The 15,330-nt window shown below is 37.0% G+C and overlaps 3 protein-coding genes and 1 long non-coding RNA gene across 6 annotated transcripts; 2 read left to right on the plus strand and 2 right to left on the minus strand.

Moving 5' to 3' along the window:
- The first annotated feature begins 1,364 nt into the window (after positions 1–1,364).
- On the plus strand, positions 1,365–2,100 carry LOC121053057. The gene is made up of 2 exons (XR_005810595.1): positions 1,365–1,710; positions 1,808–2,100. It is a non-coding gene; the product is annotated as an uncharacterized LOC121053057 (long non-coding RNA).
- A 2,878-nt stretch (positions 2,101–4,978) lies between these two features.
- On the plus strand, positions 4,979–9,361 carry LOC112202367 (chaperonin 60 subunit alpha 2, chloroplastic). 2 transcript variants are annotated; one of them, XM_024343352.2, is made up of 9 exons: positions 4,979–5,115; positions 5,192–5,372; positions 5,717–5,838; positions 5,928–6,135; positions 6,238–6,383; positions 6,781–7,087; positions 7,532–7,782; positions 8,018–8,218; positions 8,709–9,361. In XM_024343352.2, exons 1-9 carry the CDS (start codon positions 5,062–5,064, stop codon positions 8,994–8,996), a joined length of 1,758 nt encoding a protein of 585 aa, XP_024199120.1. In that variant the 5' UTR covers positions 4,979–5,061; the 3' UTR covers positions 8,997–9,361. The 2 variants fall into 2 exon arrangements, with proteins under 2 accessions (XP_024199120.1, XP_024199121.1); XM_024343353.2 differs by lacking the exons at positions 4,979–5,115; positions 5,192–5,372 and having other exon boundaries at positions 5,717–5,848.
- Positions 9,362–9,748: 387 nt separating this feature from the next.
- Positions 9,749–11,703, minus strand: LOC112203221 (AAA-ATPase At3g50940). The gene is made up of 2 exons (XM_024344216.2): positions 10,453–11,703; positions 9,749–10,351 (listed from the first exon to the last, which is right to left on the minus strand). The coding sequence occupies exons 1-2, from the start codon at positions 11,488–11,490 to the stop codon at positions 9,947–9,949; spliced, it is 1,443 nt and encodes a 480-aa protein (XP_024199984.2). The 5' UTR covers positions 11,491–11,703; the 3' UTR covers positions 9,749–9,946.
- A 1,464-nt stretch (positions 11,704–13,167) lies between these two features.
- On the minus strand, positions 13,168–15,128 carry LOC112167510 (AAA-ATPase At5g17760). Of its 2 annotated transcripts, none has more exons than XM_040506609.1 (3): positions 14,989–15,128; positions 13,876–14,839; positions 13,168–13,720 (listed from the first exon to the last, which is right to left on the minus strand). In XM_040506609.1, exons 2-3 carry the CDS (start codon positions 14,806–14,808, stop codon positions 13,313–13,315), a joined length of 1,341 nt encoding a protein of 446 aa, XP_040362543.1. In that variant the 5' UTR covers positions 14,809–14,839; positions 14,989–15,128; the 3' UTR covers positions 13,168–13,312. The 2 variants fall into 2 exon arrangements, with proteins under 2 accessions (XP_040362543.1, XP_024160298.1); XM_024304530.2 differs by having other exon boundaries at positions 13,876–14,837; positions 14,969–15,127.
- Between the last annotated feature and the right edge of the window lie 202 nt (positions 15,129–15,330).

Here is a 15,330-nt window from a genome sequence, read left to right on the forward strand (position 1 = left end):
ACAAGGAAAGTTGTTAGAAAATTTGTAATTTTTTTTTTAATTCAAAGCAAGCTTCGAAAAATCGCTAGGTGGTGGCCAGAGAACTAGCGCCCACCCGCCTAGGCGGTTTTTATTTTTTTAAGCATATAATTATATAAAAAAATATATAAAGACTTATCTAGTAAAAAGATTTATTGAAAATACTCAAAATAGTCCATAGTTTTATATTAGAGTAGGAACTAGTAATTTTTTATTTATTAATAACTTAACAACTAAGCAGCATAATGAAGGTAGAATAGTGTAAAGTTAACTTTTTTCTTTTTCATTGATCAATTGAATAGATAAAAATAAAAGAGTAGCAAATTATTGGTTTAATTGTTTGATGTAAATAAATATTTATTTTTGGGTGTAGTGCAAGCTATCAAGCCTGTCAGTTAGCCCACTCATTTTTTATTCATATATTTTCATTGACCGGCTTTATTTTTTGGTGTAGTGCATGCTATCAAGCCTGTCAATTAGCCCACTTATTTTTTATTCATATATTTTCATTGACCGGCAAAGGACACCTATGTGTCTAGCTTATTTTTAATTAAACGCTTTGAATCATTGTCGTTTTGACCTGGTTCGTCTTCTTTACTTTCATCTTTTTCACCCAGTTCGTCTTCTTCACCTTCATCAGTTTGTCTCACAGACCAGAGGGACCCTGAGAGGGTCATCCAGCTTTAATTATGAATAACCATGAAAAAACGCCCAAAGCCCGCCTACCCCAATCGTTCGGGCGCCTAATCGCCTGCCTAGGCCTCCTAACCCCAGCCGGTCCAAAAGCTCCGATTTGACACTACTCGAGTCGGAGAGCCAACGCCCAGCGCCTAGGCGGCCGAGTTTTAGAACACTGATTCAAAGTATCAATTTCATTCAACGCAAGCCAGAATGACACAGATACATACTTTCCTTTGGCATCTCTAGGGCAAGTTTAGGATGTGGTATGCTAGCACCACTCATTTTAAAGTGAGCCTATGAACTGTGAAACATACATTTGAATTTCGAGCTATTTTCATTTGAATTTCGATTATTTTTAAACTCTTTATAACTTTTGAAAATTATTTAAATTTTTGGTTTGTCAAATTTTATCTTTCAAGCTAGTAGGATTACAGTAGAGGTCGTTACGGGTTCGTAAAAATTTTCAGAGGATTTTTCGGGCACCTAGGCTATTTTTGATGATTTTTAAAAATTGGTAATATCCAAGAATTATTTAAAAATATAAATTATGAGGCGGCTTGATCTGGACCGTTCATTTTAATCACTTTTTGATCTGAACCGTCAGGTTCAAGTATTTATATGTTGGATTAGCCCGAGATGCATCAGATCAAAACTCAGACAAACTCAAGGCGCCGACCCGTTTCCTTCTAGTGACACGATCACACGATTCAACATCTATTCCACTTTTCAGCAACTTCAAGGCGTCGCACTGACGCCCTTCGACTTGTCTCGGTAGCAGGAAGCGAAGCCCAGTCGTCCCTACTCCAAACGACCGGCGACGGGTTATCCGATTTCGGCCACGTTACGGCGTCTCACCAGTGTCGGCAGCTTCTTCTCGGATTCAGCAATCTCCCTCTGGTAGTTTCTCGAAAAGCTAAGAGAGAAAGGAGAATCAAAGCCCGGAAGCTTCGGTTCCTTTGGCAGTTTCAACGTATTTTCCCGCGGCTTCGGCCATGAAAGGCCGCGATTAAAGTATTGAAATTCATCTACTCAGTGAGCTCTACATGTTGGTGCATTTGGTTTTCAATTTATGTTCATGTTTCAAGATTTGGTAATTTTTGGGATTCAGGCAAGTTCTCCTTTTCCGGTAGCTCCAGCCGATGTCGACGATGAAAATGGCATCAGACTTGATCCTCTTATCGAGCTGTACATGATTGTGTCCTTAATTCTCAGGTTTGGTTAAGTTGAAAAAATTGGAGTTTTGGGTTTTAAAATTGTTACGGTTTACAATTTGAGCGGTGATTTTAATGATCTTTGATCAAGTTTCCGACCACATAGAAAGCTCAGAGCATGAATTTGGCTGTTATTTATGCTTGATTTGTAAAAATATGAGAATTTGGGGGATTGGAAAGTTAAACAGGATTGTTGATACGCCAAAAACAAGCGCGTAATTTAAACATGTAAAAATGTAGTTGTTAGTATAGAATAAGTAGGGATCGTTTAAGTCGAGGATTGAGTATACACAAGTAATTACGTAACAAATAAAGAATTAAAGTATGAATATATGTATGAAAACAATGAAAGAATGCATGTGTAATACCCCAAATTTTCATGATTAATTCCAGATAATTTCCAGAAATTAATAAGTGGTTAATTAGTGCGATCGTCAGTTTTGTGGTGAAGCAAAAGTGTTTCAGACGAATGATTACTCGAAAACATTTTATTTCGAGGGGTCAAGGGTTGACTTTTTATTCGTTAGATTTCTCTGAAAATTTTCTTCACAAAAGTTGTGAGCTCGTCGATATGAGTTCGTGGACATGTGGCACGGGTAAATCGGAGATCATATGAAGAAGTTATGGTCTACAGAAGTTATTTTCATTTTTGAAAATTTTGGTATAAATAGGAGATGCAGACATCAGGGGGAGATGTCTACATATATGGTCTCGAAACGTGAAGGGTGTGTTGTGCACTTTTTCCCCTTCGACCGAGATTATTTTTGTCCCACAGGCTTTTTGTTACTCGGCAAGGTTTTTAATGAGGCAACGAGAGGAGCATCACGTTTGGGCGACACAAGAGGGAGTGTTCATGTAAATCCAGAATATGTGTCTGGCCCAAACTCTAGGTTACTTGACCTAGTTGTAATAGGGTTTAGAATTAGAAAATATTCTCAGAGATATTCATAGATATCCGATTAATTGTACGATATCTTTCCTTGTACAACTCTGATTCTATGTCTTGTATCCTCTGTATAAAGAGGCCCCTATTATCAATCAAAGCATGACTCAATTCTCTCCTAATTTTGGTTTTCCTTAAACAATTTTGACATTCTTTAATTTTTGAAGATTTCACATGCAATCAGCAATTGGTAGTCTCTCTCTTGATCAATGTTATAAAAAACGGCCTAGGCGGCTGCCTAGGCGCTAGGTGGCTATGAACTTATCAGATTTTGGCTTAGGCGTTGCCCTTAGGCGCTAGGCGTCCGCCTAGGCGGGCTAGGCGGTGCTAGGAGGGGACTAGGAGGCCCTAAACCCTAATTTATTCTATTTTTTGACTATTTTTATATTTATAATTAATTTTTAGACTTTTAATTTTATTATTATTATTATTATAGGTCATAAAAATAGTTTAAAAATAAAAAAAATAAAAACCGCCTAGGCCCCTAGGCGCTTGTCCCTGGGTCACCTCCTGACTAGCGCCTAGCATTTTTTAGAACCTTGCTCTCGATAGAGTTCTGTTATGATTAATTACGGTGGTTCAAGGAAGCCATCATTAATCAGATTATTCGTTTCCTTGGAGAAAGCATGGGAGGTCTACCGTGTGAAAAGCTACATCACTTGGAGAAAAGCAATAATAGAGTTATAGAGGGAAAGAAGTCCTGCTTCCATTAGAAAACTAAAACAAGTGCTGATTTTTAATTCATGGATCCCATTGCAAGACTTAACTCCAACTACTCCCAGGCACACAACACAAACCTTCACAGAGAGCACAGAGTGACAGAGAGAGACTCCACTACCAATTAAAACCGTCTAAATTTCTTTGATTGCGTAAGCTATGATGACTTCAATTTTTGGCTTATAACTTTGTGGATCTAAAATTTGGGAATTGGGTCAAGGTTTTTTTTTTTCCTTATGTTTTTATTGGTAATTTGACATAAGTTGAAGAGAGTTTCTATTGGGACCTCCAAATCTGCTCACTTGACCTTATTCTATTATGAATTATTAAATGACATATATAACCTACTATAAAATGACTATTAAGGACAATAATTATACCAAAAAAATTGTTATATTTATTTTCTCTAGACTTTCCAATTCAATAATATTATATTGCATTCTTTATTATTTTCCGTATCTATTTTCATTTTCCAATTTCACTACATACTCATTAAAGCATTCATATATATTTAATAAGAAATAAAACTATGATTAAGATAAAAATGTATGATATGCATATTGAACGCATATTGGTCAGGGAGAACAAAATAAATTGTATTATGACCTAAATCTAAATCTATCCATTATATTTGCAAAAAGAAGGAAAAAAAAATAGAGCTAGCAAATAAAAATAAATAAATAAATATTTAAATAATTAATCATGAGGTACAGAAAATAGAGAAAACATTAAGTAAAAATGATTAATCTGTTTTTTTTTTTGCACAGCTAAAAAGAAAAAGTAAATAAAAAAATCACATAATAGTTCATGTTATTTTATTTTTATTAATTTTTAAAACTCAATACCTTGTGTTTGATTTTTTTTTATTGGATAAGAGATTTATGTTGTCTGATTAAGGAATGGAGATGTAATTAAGATTTATAGAGTAATTAAATCATTGAAATGACTAAGTTTTTTATTATAAAGATTTTAGTTTGTTTGTAAATTATATGTGTGAGGTTATTTGAGAAACTTTAGTGAGGTTTAATGAGTAAATTTAGTATTTAAAAATTTGATAGGAGGTGTAAAAAGCATAGAGGTCAAGTGAGTAAATTTGGAGGTTCCAATAGAAAAACTCTAAGTTGAAAGTCAATCATAATTTGAAAAAAGATAGAGGTCTAAATAATAATTTTAGAGGTATGAATAGGAACTCCCTTATAAGAATCGCAATCGCACCTTTATAAGAGAAGTCGCAATAAACCCTAAACCACGCTGGAGAGTCTCTGCAAAAAGCAGAAATGAGAGAGTTGTTATTGGGCTGGGTCGGGCAGGCCCAAGCCTACACACTCTCTTTGATTGGGCCCATATCGCTTCCTTCTTTGGGGAAAATTGACCAAAATTGTATTCTACCAAAAATTTCCCAGAAAGAAAATCGTTTGAAGAAGTGAAGCAACTAGCTAGTTTGGTCCTTAAACCCCAAAAACCTTGTTCAGCAAACACTTAGCAATACAAATGTCTCTCTCTCTGTCTTCCTCTCAGCTCTTCCTTTACACACCTCTCTTCTCTGTAAGTCTCTCTCTTTCTCTTTGTGTCCCTAATTCTCTATGTGTTGTGAATTTGGGCTAATGGGTTTGTATTGCAGCTGCAGAGCTCCTCCCAGAAGCGAAGAGTATGTGGGTTTTGGAAAAAGCCACAGGCTTTGAGGAGTCTTGTGGTGAGAGCAGGCCCAAAGAAGATATCTTTTGGTAAAGAATGCAGAGAGGGATTGCAAATTGGGATAGATAAGCTTGCTGATGCTGTTTCTCTTACATTAGGACCTAGAGGTACCTGGGTTTTCTTCTTTTTTATTTGTTCTTTGTCAAGCATATTGCTTTATGTTGTGATATGTTTTCTTATGCAGTAGAAGTAAATGAAGTTGAATCATGTAGTTAATATATCTTCAGTTGGGTAATTCATAATCGACTTACATGGCCATGATCTTGGAGTTTTAAGTAGTATTTTAGAGCGGTAATGAAATTGAGGCTGACATGAATCTTGTTGGAAATTGAGGCTTATAACGTCATTAGAAATAACAAATAAATTTGTCGGCTTAGAGGTTTACAGATAACTAAATGGTGATGCTGTTTGCGTGAGCATTGTTGATTGATGTTAAGTGAAAAACATGCAGGACGTAATGTTGTTCTTTCTGAGTCTGAAAAAGTGAGAGTGATTAATGATGGTGTAACAATTGTTCAGTCCATAGAGCTAGCAGATACAATTGAGAACGCGGGAGCAATGCTAATCCAAGAGGTCATTCATGGTTGCTACATAATTCTCTTACCAAAGCTTGCGTTGGTGCATTTAAAGCAAATATTATAGCTCTACTGTCATGCTTGCAGGTTGCAAGTAAAATGAATAATTTGGCCGGTGATGGTACTACCACTGCGATCATTTTGACACGAGAAATGATCAAAGGTGGATTATTGGCAGTGGCTTTTGGGGCTAACCCAATTTCTTTGAAGAAAGGAATGGAGAAGACTGTTAGTGAATTGGTCAAGGTGTTAAAGGAGAAAAGTCTTCCCGTAAAAGGAAGGAATGATATTAAAGGTGATCATTCAGTTACATAAAATCAAATTTCTAGTTTTCCTTTCCTCTTTTTTTCTTTTCTCTTATAAAACAATTTTAAGAGTGTTCTCTTCCTTTTTGCAGCTGTGGCTTCAATTTCTGCCGGAAATGATGAATTCATAGGAAACTTGATTGCGGAAGCTATAGAAAAGATTGGTCCTGATGGAGTAATCTCAATTGAGTCGTCCTCATCATTTGAAACATCTGTTTTAGTTGAAGAAGGACTAAAGGTAATGAGAATGACTTTCTTGTTTGAAAAATATGATAGTTTATAGGATTAAGAAATAAAATTTGATCTTTTTGGTTATGGGAATTACTCAAGAAATGGATAAAGTTTTATAATTTGATTGCATCATATATATCTACATATTCTTGCAAAATCATAGATTATAAATGTTAAATGTGATAGAGGAAATCTCAGACGAAAGTTGGGCTCCTTGGTTAAATCTCTTGTCTGGTTCATATTCAAAAGAATGCATAATAGTTATCTTGTTGTTCCCCAAATTTTATTTCGACTGAATTGAATTTTGTCATCTGGAGAATCTACATGTATCATGTAACTGCTAGTACCCATTCTTATGCCTAAAGACCCTGTATTTTATCTATTTTTTTTCTCATCCTGTGCAGTTTGAAAAGGGTTACATGTCCTCCCACTTCATTACTAATCAAGAAAGATCTATTGTGGAGTTTGACAAGGCTAAGGTCCTGGTAACTGATCAAAAGATTTCAACTGTTAAAGAAATTGTTCCTTTGCTGGAAAAGATAACCCAATTGAGTATCCCGCTGCTAATCATTGCAGAGGATATCTCAAGGCCAGTACTGGAGACACTAGTGGTGAATAAAATGCAGGGTTTACTTAATGTTGCTGTTGTTAAGTGCCCTGGATTTGGAGAGCGGAAGAAAGCTCTTTTGCAAGATATTGCACTTATGACAGGTGAACATATTTCATTTATGCTGACCTTCATCTACTTGTCATACATACTTGAATATATTTTGCTGTGTAGTTATAATTTATGTGTGTATGAACTGACACAGTGTCATCATGACCAATATCTCAATTATTCAAGTAATAATCTAACAGTTAAAACACCCCTAGTCCTCGAACCTTTTCTTTGGTACTTTTATATGGGGTGTGTGACCTGGGTCTTAAAGAAGTTAAACACTAGTGAGCTAAGTCCATCTTTCAGAAAACAGAAATCTTCAACCCCTTTTTTCATTACTAATGGAATATCCTTCACCAAGAAACTCACTTTAACTTCCTCAAAACAATGCTATTTTCATCCTTTCTTGTGAAAAACTATAGGCCTCTATATCTGCCTGATGCTACAGTATTTGCTCTAGTTTCTCATGAAATAATAAGAATAATTGTGACTTTCAGGTGCTGATTTTCTCTCTGGAGATTTTGGTTTTACCCTTGACAGTGCAACATCAGATCAACTTGGAATTGCAAGAAAGGTGACAATAACAAGTAATTCAACAACCATAGTTGCTGACCCTTCTACCAAAGCAGAGATTCAGGCAAGAATATTGCAGATCAAGAAGGATCTAGCAGAAACTGAAAATGCAAACCTGTCGAGAAAGCTCTCCGAAAGAATTGCTAAACTCTGTGGTGGAGTTGCCGTAATTAAGGTCTGCAATATGATAGACCTACAACACTTGATGTGAAGTAATTAGAAAACTTTTTATTTGGTGTGTTTCGTAATGGTGATTGTGCGTTTTTGCTACAAACTGGAAAAGGCTCACTGTTTCATTGGCCTTTCATTTTGAACCATAACAGAATTGATTTTTTCTTTTTAATGTTCTTTTTCTCAACTTTGTTTTCTCTATATTTCATTAATCTAAAAGCAATGTACATGTGACTTAGGTAGGAGCACATACTGAGGTGGAACTTGAAGATCGCAAACTCAGAATTGAGGATGCAAAGAATGCCACATTTGCTGCTATGGAGGAAGGGGTAGTGCCTGGTGGTGGTGCCACTTATGTCCATCTGTCAGAATTGATTCCTGTCATAAAGAATTCTATGGAAGATTCTGATGAGCAGATTGGTGCCGACATTATAGCGAAGGTGGGCTCTCCTTATATTTCCTTAACTCATACTTGCAAGTAGGCAAACTATACATGTCATGCACACATGGACACACCCAGAGTGAAACAATGACTTCTTTAGAGCGAGAAAGATGTCAGCAGTGTCAATTTCTGTTCATTTTCACTCTATTGTTTTTGCACCATTTAACCGCTAGTCAATTTTCCTTGGAAAGAATCAGTTTATGTGGTTGTGGGATAATTCGTTGGAGTCCATAACCTCACAAGTCGATGTCTTTTACTAGTTATCACTCAGAAAAGCAGTTTCTAAGCTAGTTCACAGAAAATTGGCTCGTGTCGTTGAATTTGAAAAGTCTAAATTTTTTAATGTTTGTTGAACTAAAGTCGAAGAATGCAAGAAGTTGATCTAAAATTTGTTATTTCTCTACTTTTTTCAAGGAAAAAACGTACAGATTTATTTATGCCTTGTTGAAGGCTGTACAATTTATTCAAGATCTGTCAATGAATTGCAGGCTCTCCTTGCTCCTGCAAAATCAATTGCAACTAATGCTGGGGATGAGGGAGAAGTTGTTGTGGAGAAGACAAAAAATTGTGATTGGAGAATCGGGTACAATGCCATGACTGGCAAGTATGAAGATCTTCCAGATGCAGGAGTTCTAGATCCTTGTCGGGTTTCAAGATGTGCCCTTCAAATTGCAGTCTCCATTGCTGGGGTGGTTCTTACAACTCAAGCCGTATTGGTGGAGAAAACAAAGACGAAAAAGCCAGCTATTCCTTCTGTTCCGGGAATAAGTCCTTAGTGAATGAAGGCAAGAGAACTAGTTGAAAGCTGAGAAATTTTGGCTACCTGGAAATCTTGTATCCCATGCTTTGCAAGTAAGCATGGGAGTTCAAGTACAACTTGATCTGGACTTCATTTGAAGATGAAACAGAAGAAGCTGTGGAAGAGAGCAAAACAGGTTCTGTTTGGATCCTTCAGTTATGAAAGCATGAAATTTTCAATGCAGTGAAGAGTTATCGACTGTGGCGCAGACCAATTAGTAGCTAACTGTATACCTAGTTCTTAACCAAGGATTTTGATTCTTTTCTTATCGAGTTTAAATGGTAAGCAAGAAACAGTTGTTGATATGAGTTTATCACAGCAAATCTGGTCTATTGAAATTCACTTTTCATACGATTTCTAGGAAAGTTTCTTATTTGGTGAGCTGAAATATTTTAACGGGATGGTAAATACCCGTTAAGTCGGTATATGCCACTGTTCTTGTACCAAAAAAATGAAAACACTTTTGCCAATAATATTTATAAAGGTCCCAAAAATTAAAAACACTTGTGCGGACAGATTGTTCTGGGCAATTGTCTCAAAAAAAAAATTTAAAAAAAAAAACACCAATTTTTGTCTGAAAAGTTGTAGAATGTGATTGTGCAGTCTTAATTGAGCTCAACCATAACAAAATCAGATACTCGTGAGCAACACGATTTTCCCTGACCCAAAACCAATCATAATTCTCTAACTAAAACAAAAAGATTGGAGGGGGATGAATTGCTTCTACTGATTTTGTCAAGAACTGAGAATATTGCTTGATTAACACTGAAAGAGGGACATCCAATTGATATTAGTAAGGTGTTCTATCAATTGCTTCTATGAATTCCTCAACATCACCACTATACCACCAACTAGCTAGTCTCAACACCCACTTCACCACTACTACTACTTATTAGCTATTAGTAGTTACTACACTACAATTAAGAACTAGTCACTGTCTTCATCTTCTCTCATTTTGATTTGATCTCCAACCCTTTGATGTTCGATCTTCTCCCTCAGCATTGTGATCAGACCTTGGAGTGCAACTTCAGCATCCTCACTCTTCATCAGCTCTTGCGCCACTTGTGCAGGAGTGACCTCTGCATTTTGCAGCAGGCTTTCAATCTCATCAAACAAAGGCTGGTGTTCTTTGATCCCCAAGTAATTGCGCGCCAAGGTTTCGAACCCACCAAAGGTGCAATATGACATGTGGATATGCATATCCATTCGTCCGGGACGCAGCAATGCAGGGTCAAGCTTGTCCTTGTGATTGGTAGTGAATATGATTATCCTTTGCTCTGCTGAACCAGACCATAGGCCATCTATGAAGTTCAGTAGGCCAGAAAGTGTAATCTGCGTGCAAAGAAAACAAACTGCAGTTGGTATATAATGCATCAAAAGTACTAGTACTCATGCTAGGTCATTGATCTTGCAGATGAAGTGAAAATAGTTACCGCCGGCTCATCTGCGTGGTCTTTCTCTTTCGAACTGCTGGTTGTCTTAACAAGGGTTCTATCTTGTAGCTTCAGACCGCAATCTATATCCTCAATCACAAGTATGGATTGGTTTGTGGTTGCAACTAGTACACTTCTCAGTTCCACATCGGATTTCAAATGTGAGAGCTGCAAGTCATAGATGTTGAACTTGAGATGATTAGCAATTGCAGCTATCAGGGAGGATTTACCAGTGCCGGGGGGACCATATAGAAGATAGCCTCTCTTCCAAGCCCTTCCTACACCTTGGTAGAACTGTTTGCCCTTCACAAACCGGTCCAAATCCTCTAAAATCGATGCCTTCAGCTTGGGATCCAAGGCTAGAGTAGCAAATGTGGCAGAGTAGTTTCCGAATGTTATTGATTGCCACTTGATGTTATGCCCATTTTTCCTCGCTAGTGTGCACAGCCTGACAATCTTTGTTTCCTCTTTCATGGCCTTAAACCTCTTCAAAACATAAGGAATGTAAGAACACCCCACTGCTTCCTTGTGCCTTACGTCAAACATAAGCTGGAAGCTTTGCTGATTGGAAGTGGAACTGAACTTCCATTTCAGCTCAATGCCCTCATACACGTCTTCAAACTCTTGCCTGTCAACAAATTGGTAGGAGGAACTAGTGTCTCGCCAGGTTTGCGCTATTTTAAGGAGTCGAGTATTTGGGCTGATTTTGCTATGCAAGTAGTGCTCCACAGCATGGTAAATTTCGTTGTCACAAAAGCCATGGTATTCCTCAACTAGTAAGGTCATGACGGGGTCATGAAAGAATCGTTTGGAGAACTCATGGTAGGCTGAAAGGAGAAGCCTTTGGATGAAAAGGGGTACGCTTCGTTTGAAGAAGCCGATGACAATGGAAATGACAAACCTCTGGAGGGGTTGGGGGATCAAGGTATAAAAATTGTTAGTCATGGACTGAATAAGCATCAAGGAAGCAAACATTGATGCACAAGCTGCTAGCCATTTTGGTGTGTAAATGGGGACTTTTTTCAGAGGAAGATGCATGATAACAACGAGAAGAGAGCAAGGTTGATCTGCAAATTGGGGACAGTAATAGTGGAAGGGAGAGAAGAGCAACAAGGCTGTTATATATAGAAGGCAAGTCTTATTCTCACTCCCCAGATTACTTCTTGCACTCTTGTGGAGGAGTTCAAATTAGTAGTATTAGTAATCAGTAGAAGTAAATGATCTTTCACCTTCTGTGGTAGATGGGTACTATTATTGTAGCATAAAAGTATAGGACTTTGCAATTTAATTTTGCAAAGAGAAAAGAGTTGTTAAATACAAAATATGTAAGTTTTGAACTTTGTATTTACACAAAGGTACTGACATTACTGTGGTAAAATTACTACTGCAGGCAACTGGATTGTTGCAGCTGCAGGTACTAATTCAAGTACTGAAGCTCAGTGTGCAGTGATTTAAGTCAAGGTTTGAATTCCTAAGATATGATTTAATGACTCTTGCCTATCTCTTAAGCTTTAACCATCTGTACTATCTCTGTATGTGAGCTGTTCAGCCTATAACTTTCATTTTCACAGCAGGACATGTACTTCTTCTACCCATATTGATCAAACCAGACCCAATTTTTTTTTTCTCTTCTTTTTTCTTTCATTTTTTGACCTTTTGAAAATCATTTTTGGGTCATATTTTGTAACTGAACAGAGATAACAATGTGGGGCATAAGACATGCCTGCACTCTTGTTTTCCAGATTTATGCCCGAGAAAATGCTTCAATGAACATTGCTAGCACACAAATATGGAAGCCATTTTTGTCAACTCAAATATGAAGCTGATTATTTAACCTGGAGTTTAGGGCTTGTATCTCAAAAAATTTGTTGATGTGGTAAATTTTTGCATTTATGGTGTTTGTCAAGTCAATTTAGATTTCCCTTTTGAGGCCAAGGAGCATTGGGACAGGGTAAGTTGTATACTAGTATATTCATTTCTTCAAAAACCATTTTCTTTTTTCTGTTTGCTATTTTGGCTTTACAAATTAGGACTCCAATTATTATTTGTGCTCTTTTTTCCTTTTTTTTTTGGAATATTATTTGTGCTCTTTTTGAATCCAAAGTCCATGTGAGAAAAGTGAAGCTGGAGAGATGCAAGTAAGAGAGAGAATGTTTTATCTAGTTTAGGCAAACTAGCTGTGAAGTCTGTTTCTTTCTCTGCCACAAGAGACAGGAAATCATGACAGTCAGAGCTCTCTTTTTCAGTTTCTCTCTATCACTCTTTTCTTGTCTGACACTGAAGAATTTCTCCTCACACACAATCCCTACTTCCATATCTAAAACAATATTGGCATCTCCTCACACACAATATAAAAAACTATATTGGCATTTCTAGCTAAAGATAAATCATTTATTATTTTTATGCATCACAAGGAAGGGACATTTATTAAACTTTAGGCTTATCTAGAAGTCATTGCAGATTAAAATGCATATAAGTTCATGGAAAAATTAAATTTCATCATACCTACTGATCTTACTTCATTCACTTAATAATTTAATGATTACTGGTCTAAACCCCTTCGCTTATACCTTTTCGTATAGTGATACTCTGTAGTTCTGTTCTTCATGTTTTGTCATTGTGGTAACTACTTAGTTGAGTACTTGAGTTCACAATTAAACCATTATAATTTGCAAGTAAAGAGGTATTTTACCTATATATGAAGATTGTGTACACTGAAATGAAGGGAAATGCTATTTCAAAGAAAATAAGTCTCCATAATTTCAATGTAATCACTTCCTTGCATATGGGTTCATGGCAGCTTATTGCCTGGATATTGTTCTAAAATTTTCAACTTTATATTGTTCCTTCAAAAATCTAACTAAATAAAATATGTTAGATGCTCCTCTGCACCTTCATCTCGGTACTCATCCCCCTTGTATCTCTTTTCCTTTAGCAGAGTGATCAGACCCTGGAGTGCTACTTCAGCATCCTCACTCTTCATTAGCGCCTCAGCGACTTGTGCGGGAGTGACCTTTGTATTTTTTAGCAGGCTTTCAATCTTCTCAAACAAGGGGTGGTGTCCACAAATTCCCAGGTAATTTGAGGCCAATGTTTTAAAGCCCTCATACGAGCAATACGACATGTGGATGTGCATGTCCATTCGTCCTGATCGCAGCAATGCAGGGTCTAGTTTGCTCTTGTGATTGGTAGTGAATATGAAGATTCTTTCTTCTCCACAACTAGACCACAGGCCATCTGTGAAGTTTAGTAGTCCAGATAGCGTAATCTGTAACCAAACAAATAATCATGTTATATTGTGTTAAAGCCAACCTTAGTATATTAGAAATTGCCTAAATCTTGTCTAACATCAGTTACTAGCCATTTTATAAACACCTCAAATGCCAAATCACTAACAGTTTTTGTACGTGTAGACATGCTAACCTGCTGGCCTTCTGACTCATTTTTCTTACTGCCCTTACCATAGTTTCGATCTTGTAGCTCCGCCTGACTACAATCAATATCTTCAATCACAAGTATCGATTTATTTGTTGTTGCAATCAATGCTTTTCTCAATTCCATATCTGATTTCAAATGTGTGAGCTGCAAATCATAGATATCAAACTTGAGGTAATTAGCTATGGCAGCTACAAGCGACGATTTACCAGTGCCTGGAGGACCATATAAAAGATACCCTCGCTTCCAAGCCCTTCCCACTTTTTGATAGAACTCTTTCCTCTTAACAAACTTTTCCAAATCCTCCAAAACAGCTGTCTTCAGCTCCAAATCCATGGCTAAAGTTTCGAACGTTGCAGGGTGTTCGAGATTGATTGCATCCCATTTGATTTTAAAAGGATCTAACCTTGCAAGGGTATGCAGCTTGACAAGCTTTCTTTCCTCCTTCATGGCCTTAAATCTCTCCAAAACATGAGGCAAGTAAGAATTCATGACCTTTTCCTGGTGTTCTAAGTCAAATATAAGCTCAAAGTATTGCTTTCTCTTGGATGATAAAGAAGGATGATTGGACTCCTTGGATATGATATTGAACTTCCACTTGAGCTGAATATCTTCATACACATCCTCAAACTCTTGCCTATCTGAAAAGTGGGTGCTGAAAATACCATCTTTCCGAGTTTGTGCAATTTTGAGAAGTCGAGTGGAGGGGCTGATCTTGTTCTGCAAGTAAAGCTCCAAGGCACCGAAAAGTTGATTACGACTACTCATTCCATGGTATTCTTCAATTTGTAATATCATGGGATCAGATAACCAACGTTTAAGGAAGCCAGGGAAGGCCAGAAGCAACAAGGAAACAACCATAGAGACGCAAGCTGATAACCATTTTGATATCAAAGCAGGTATACTTTTCAGAGAATCCATGATATAAAACAAGGCCAAGCAAGACCAATCTGCAAGAATTTGATGTTTAGCTGAAACTAGCTATAAAGTATAAACTACATAGAGCTATCACAATAACTACAGATACAAATTAAGAACATATATGATCATAAGGAAAGTAAGGTGGAAAGTTAATCCTAACCTCAGGACATTTGATCCAAGCTTCAGTCTTCTGCAGTCTGCACAGCTCGATCAAGAACTGAATTTACTGATGTAGTCACCTAGGCTTATATGGAGGCTTCGAACAGAAGTCTCACCAACCTTGGAGACTTGAGTTTTTTCAATATTGTCGGACTAGTTGACCAATTAGGTCTCTGTACGTAACTTTATACAGGTCAGATATGCACAACATAGTTGAAAGCGAGAAAGACTATGAATGCAACAAACAACTAATGTCCGTAGATTTAGTGACGTGTGTATTTAATTTAAGATGTGATTGGAAAGGTACCTTGTTAATCTTTTTCCATGTTCAGACATCTCCTTGTTGAATGGAGTGGACCTCTC

This window comes from Rosa chinensis, chromosome 5, assembly GCF_002994745.2.
Source record: "Rosa chinensis cultivar Old Blush chromosome 5, RchiOBHm-V2, whole genome shotgun sequence".
Classification (NCBI taxonomy): domain Eukaryota; kingdom Viridiplantae; phylum Streptophyta; class Magnoliopsida; order Rosales; family Rosaceae; genus Rosa; species Rosa chinensis.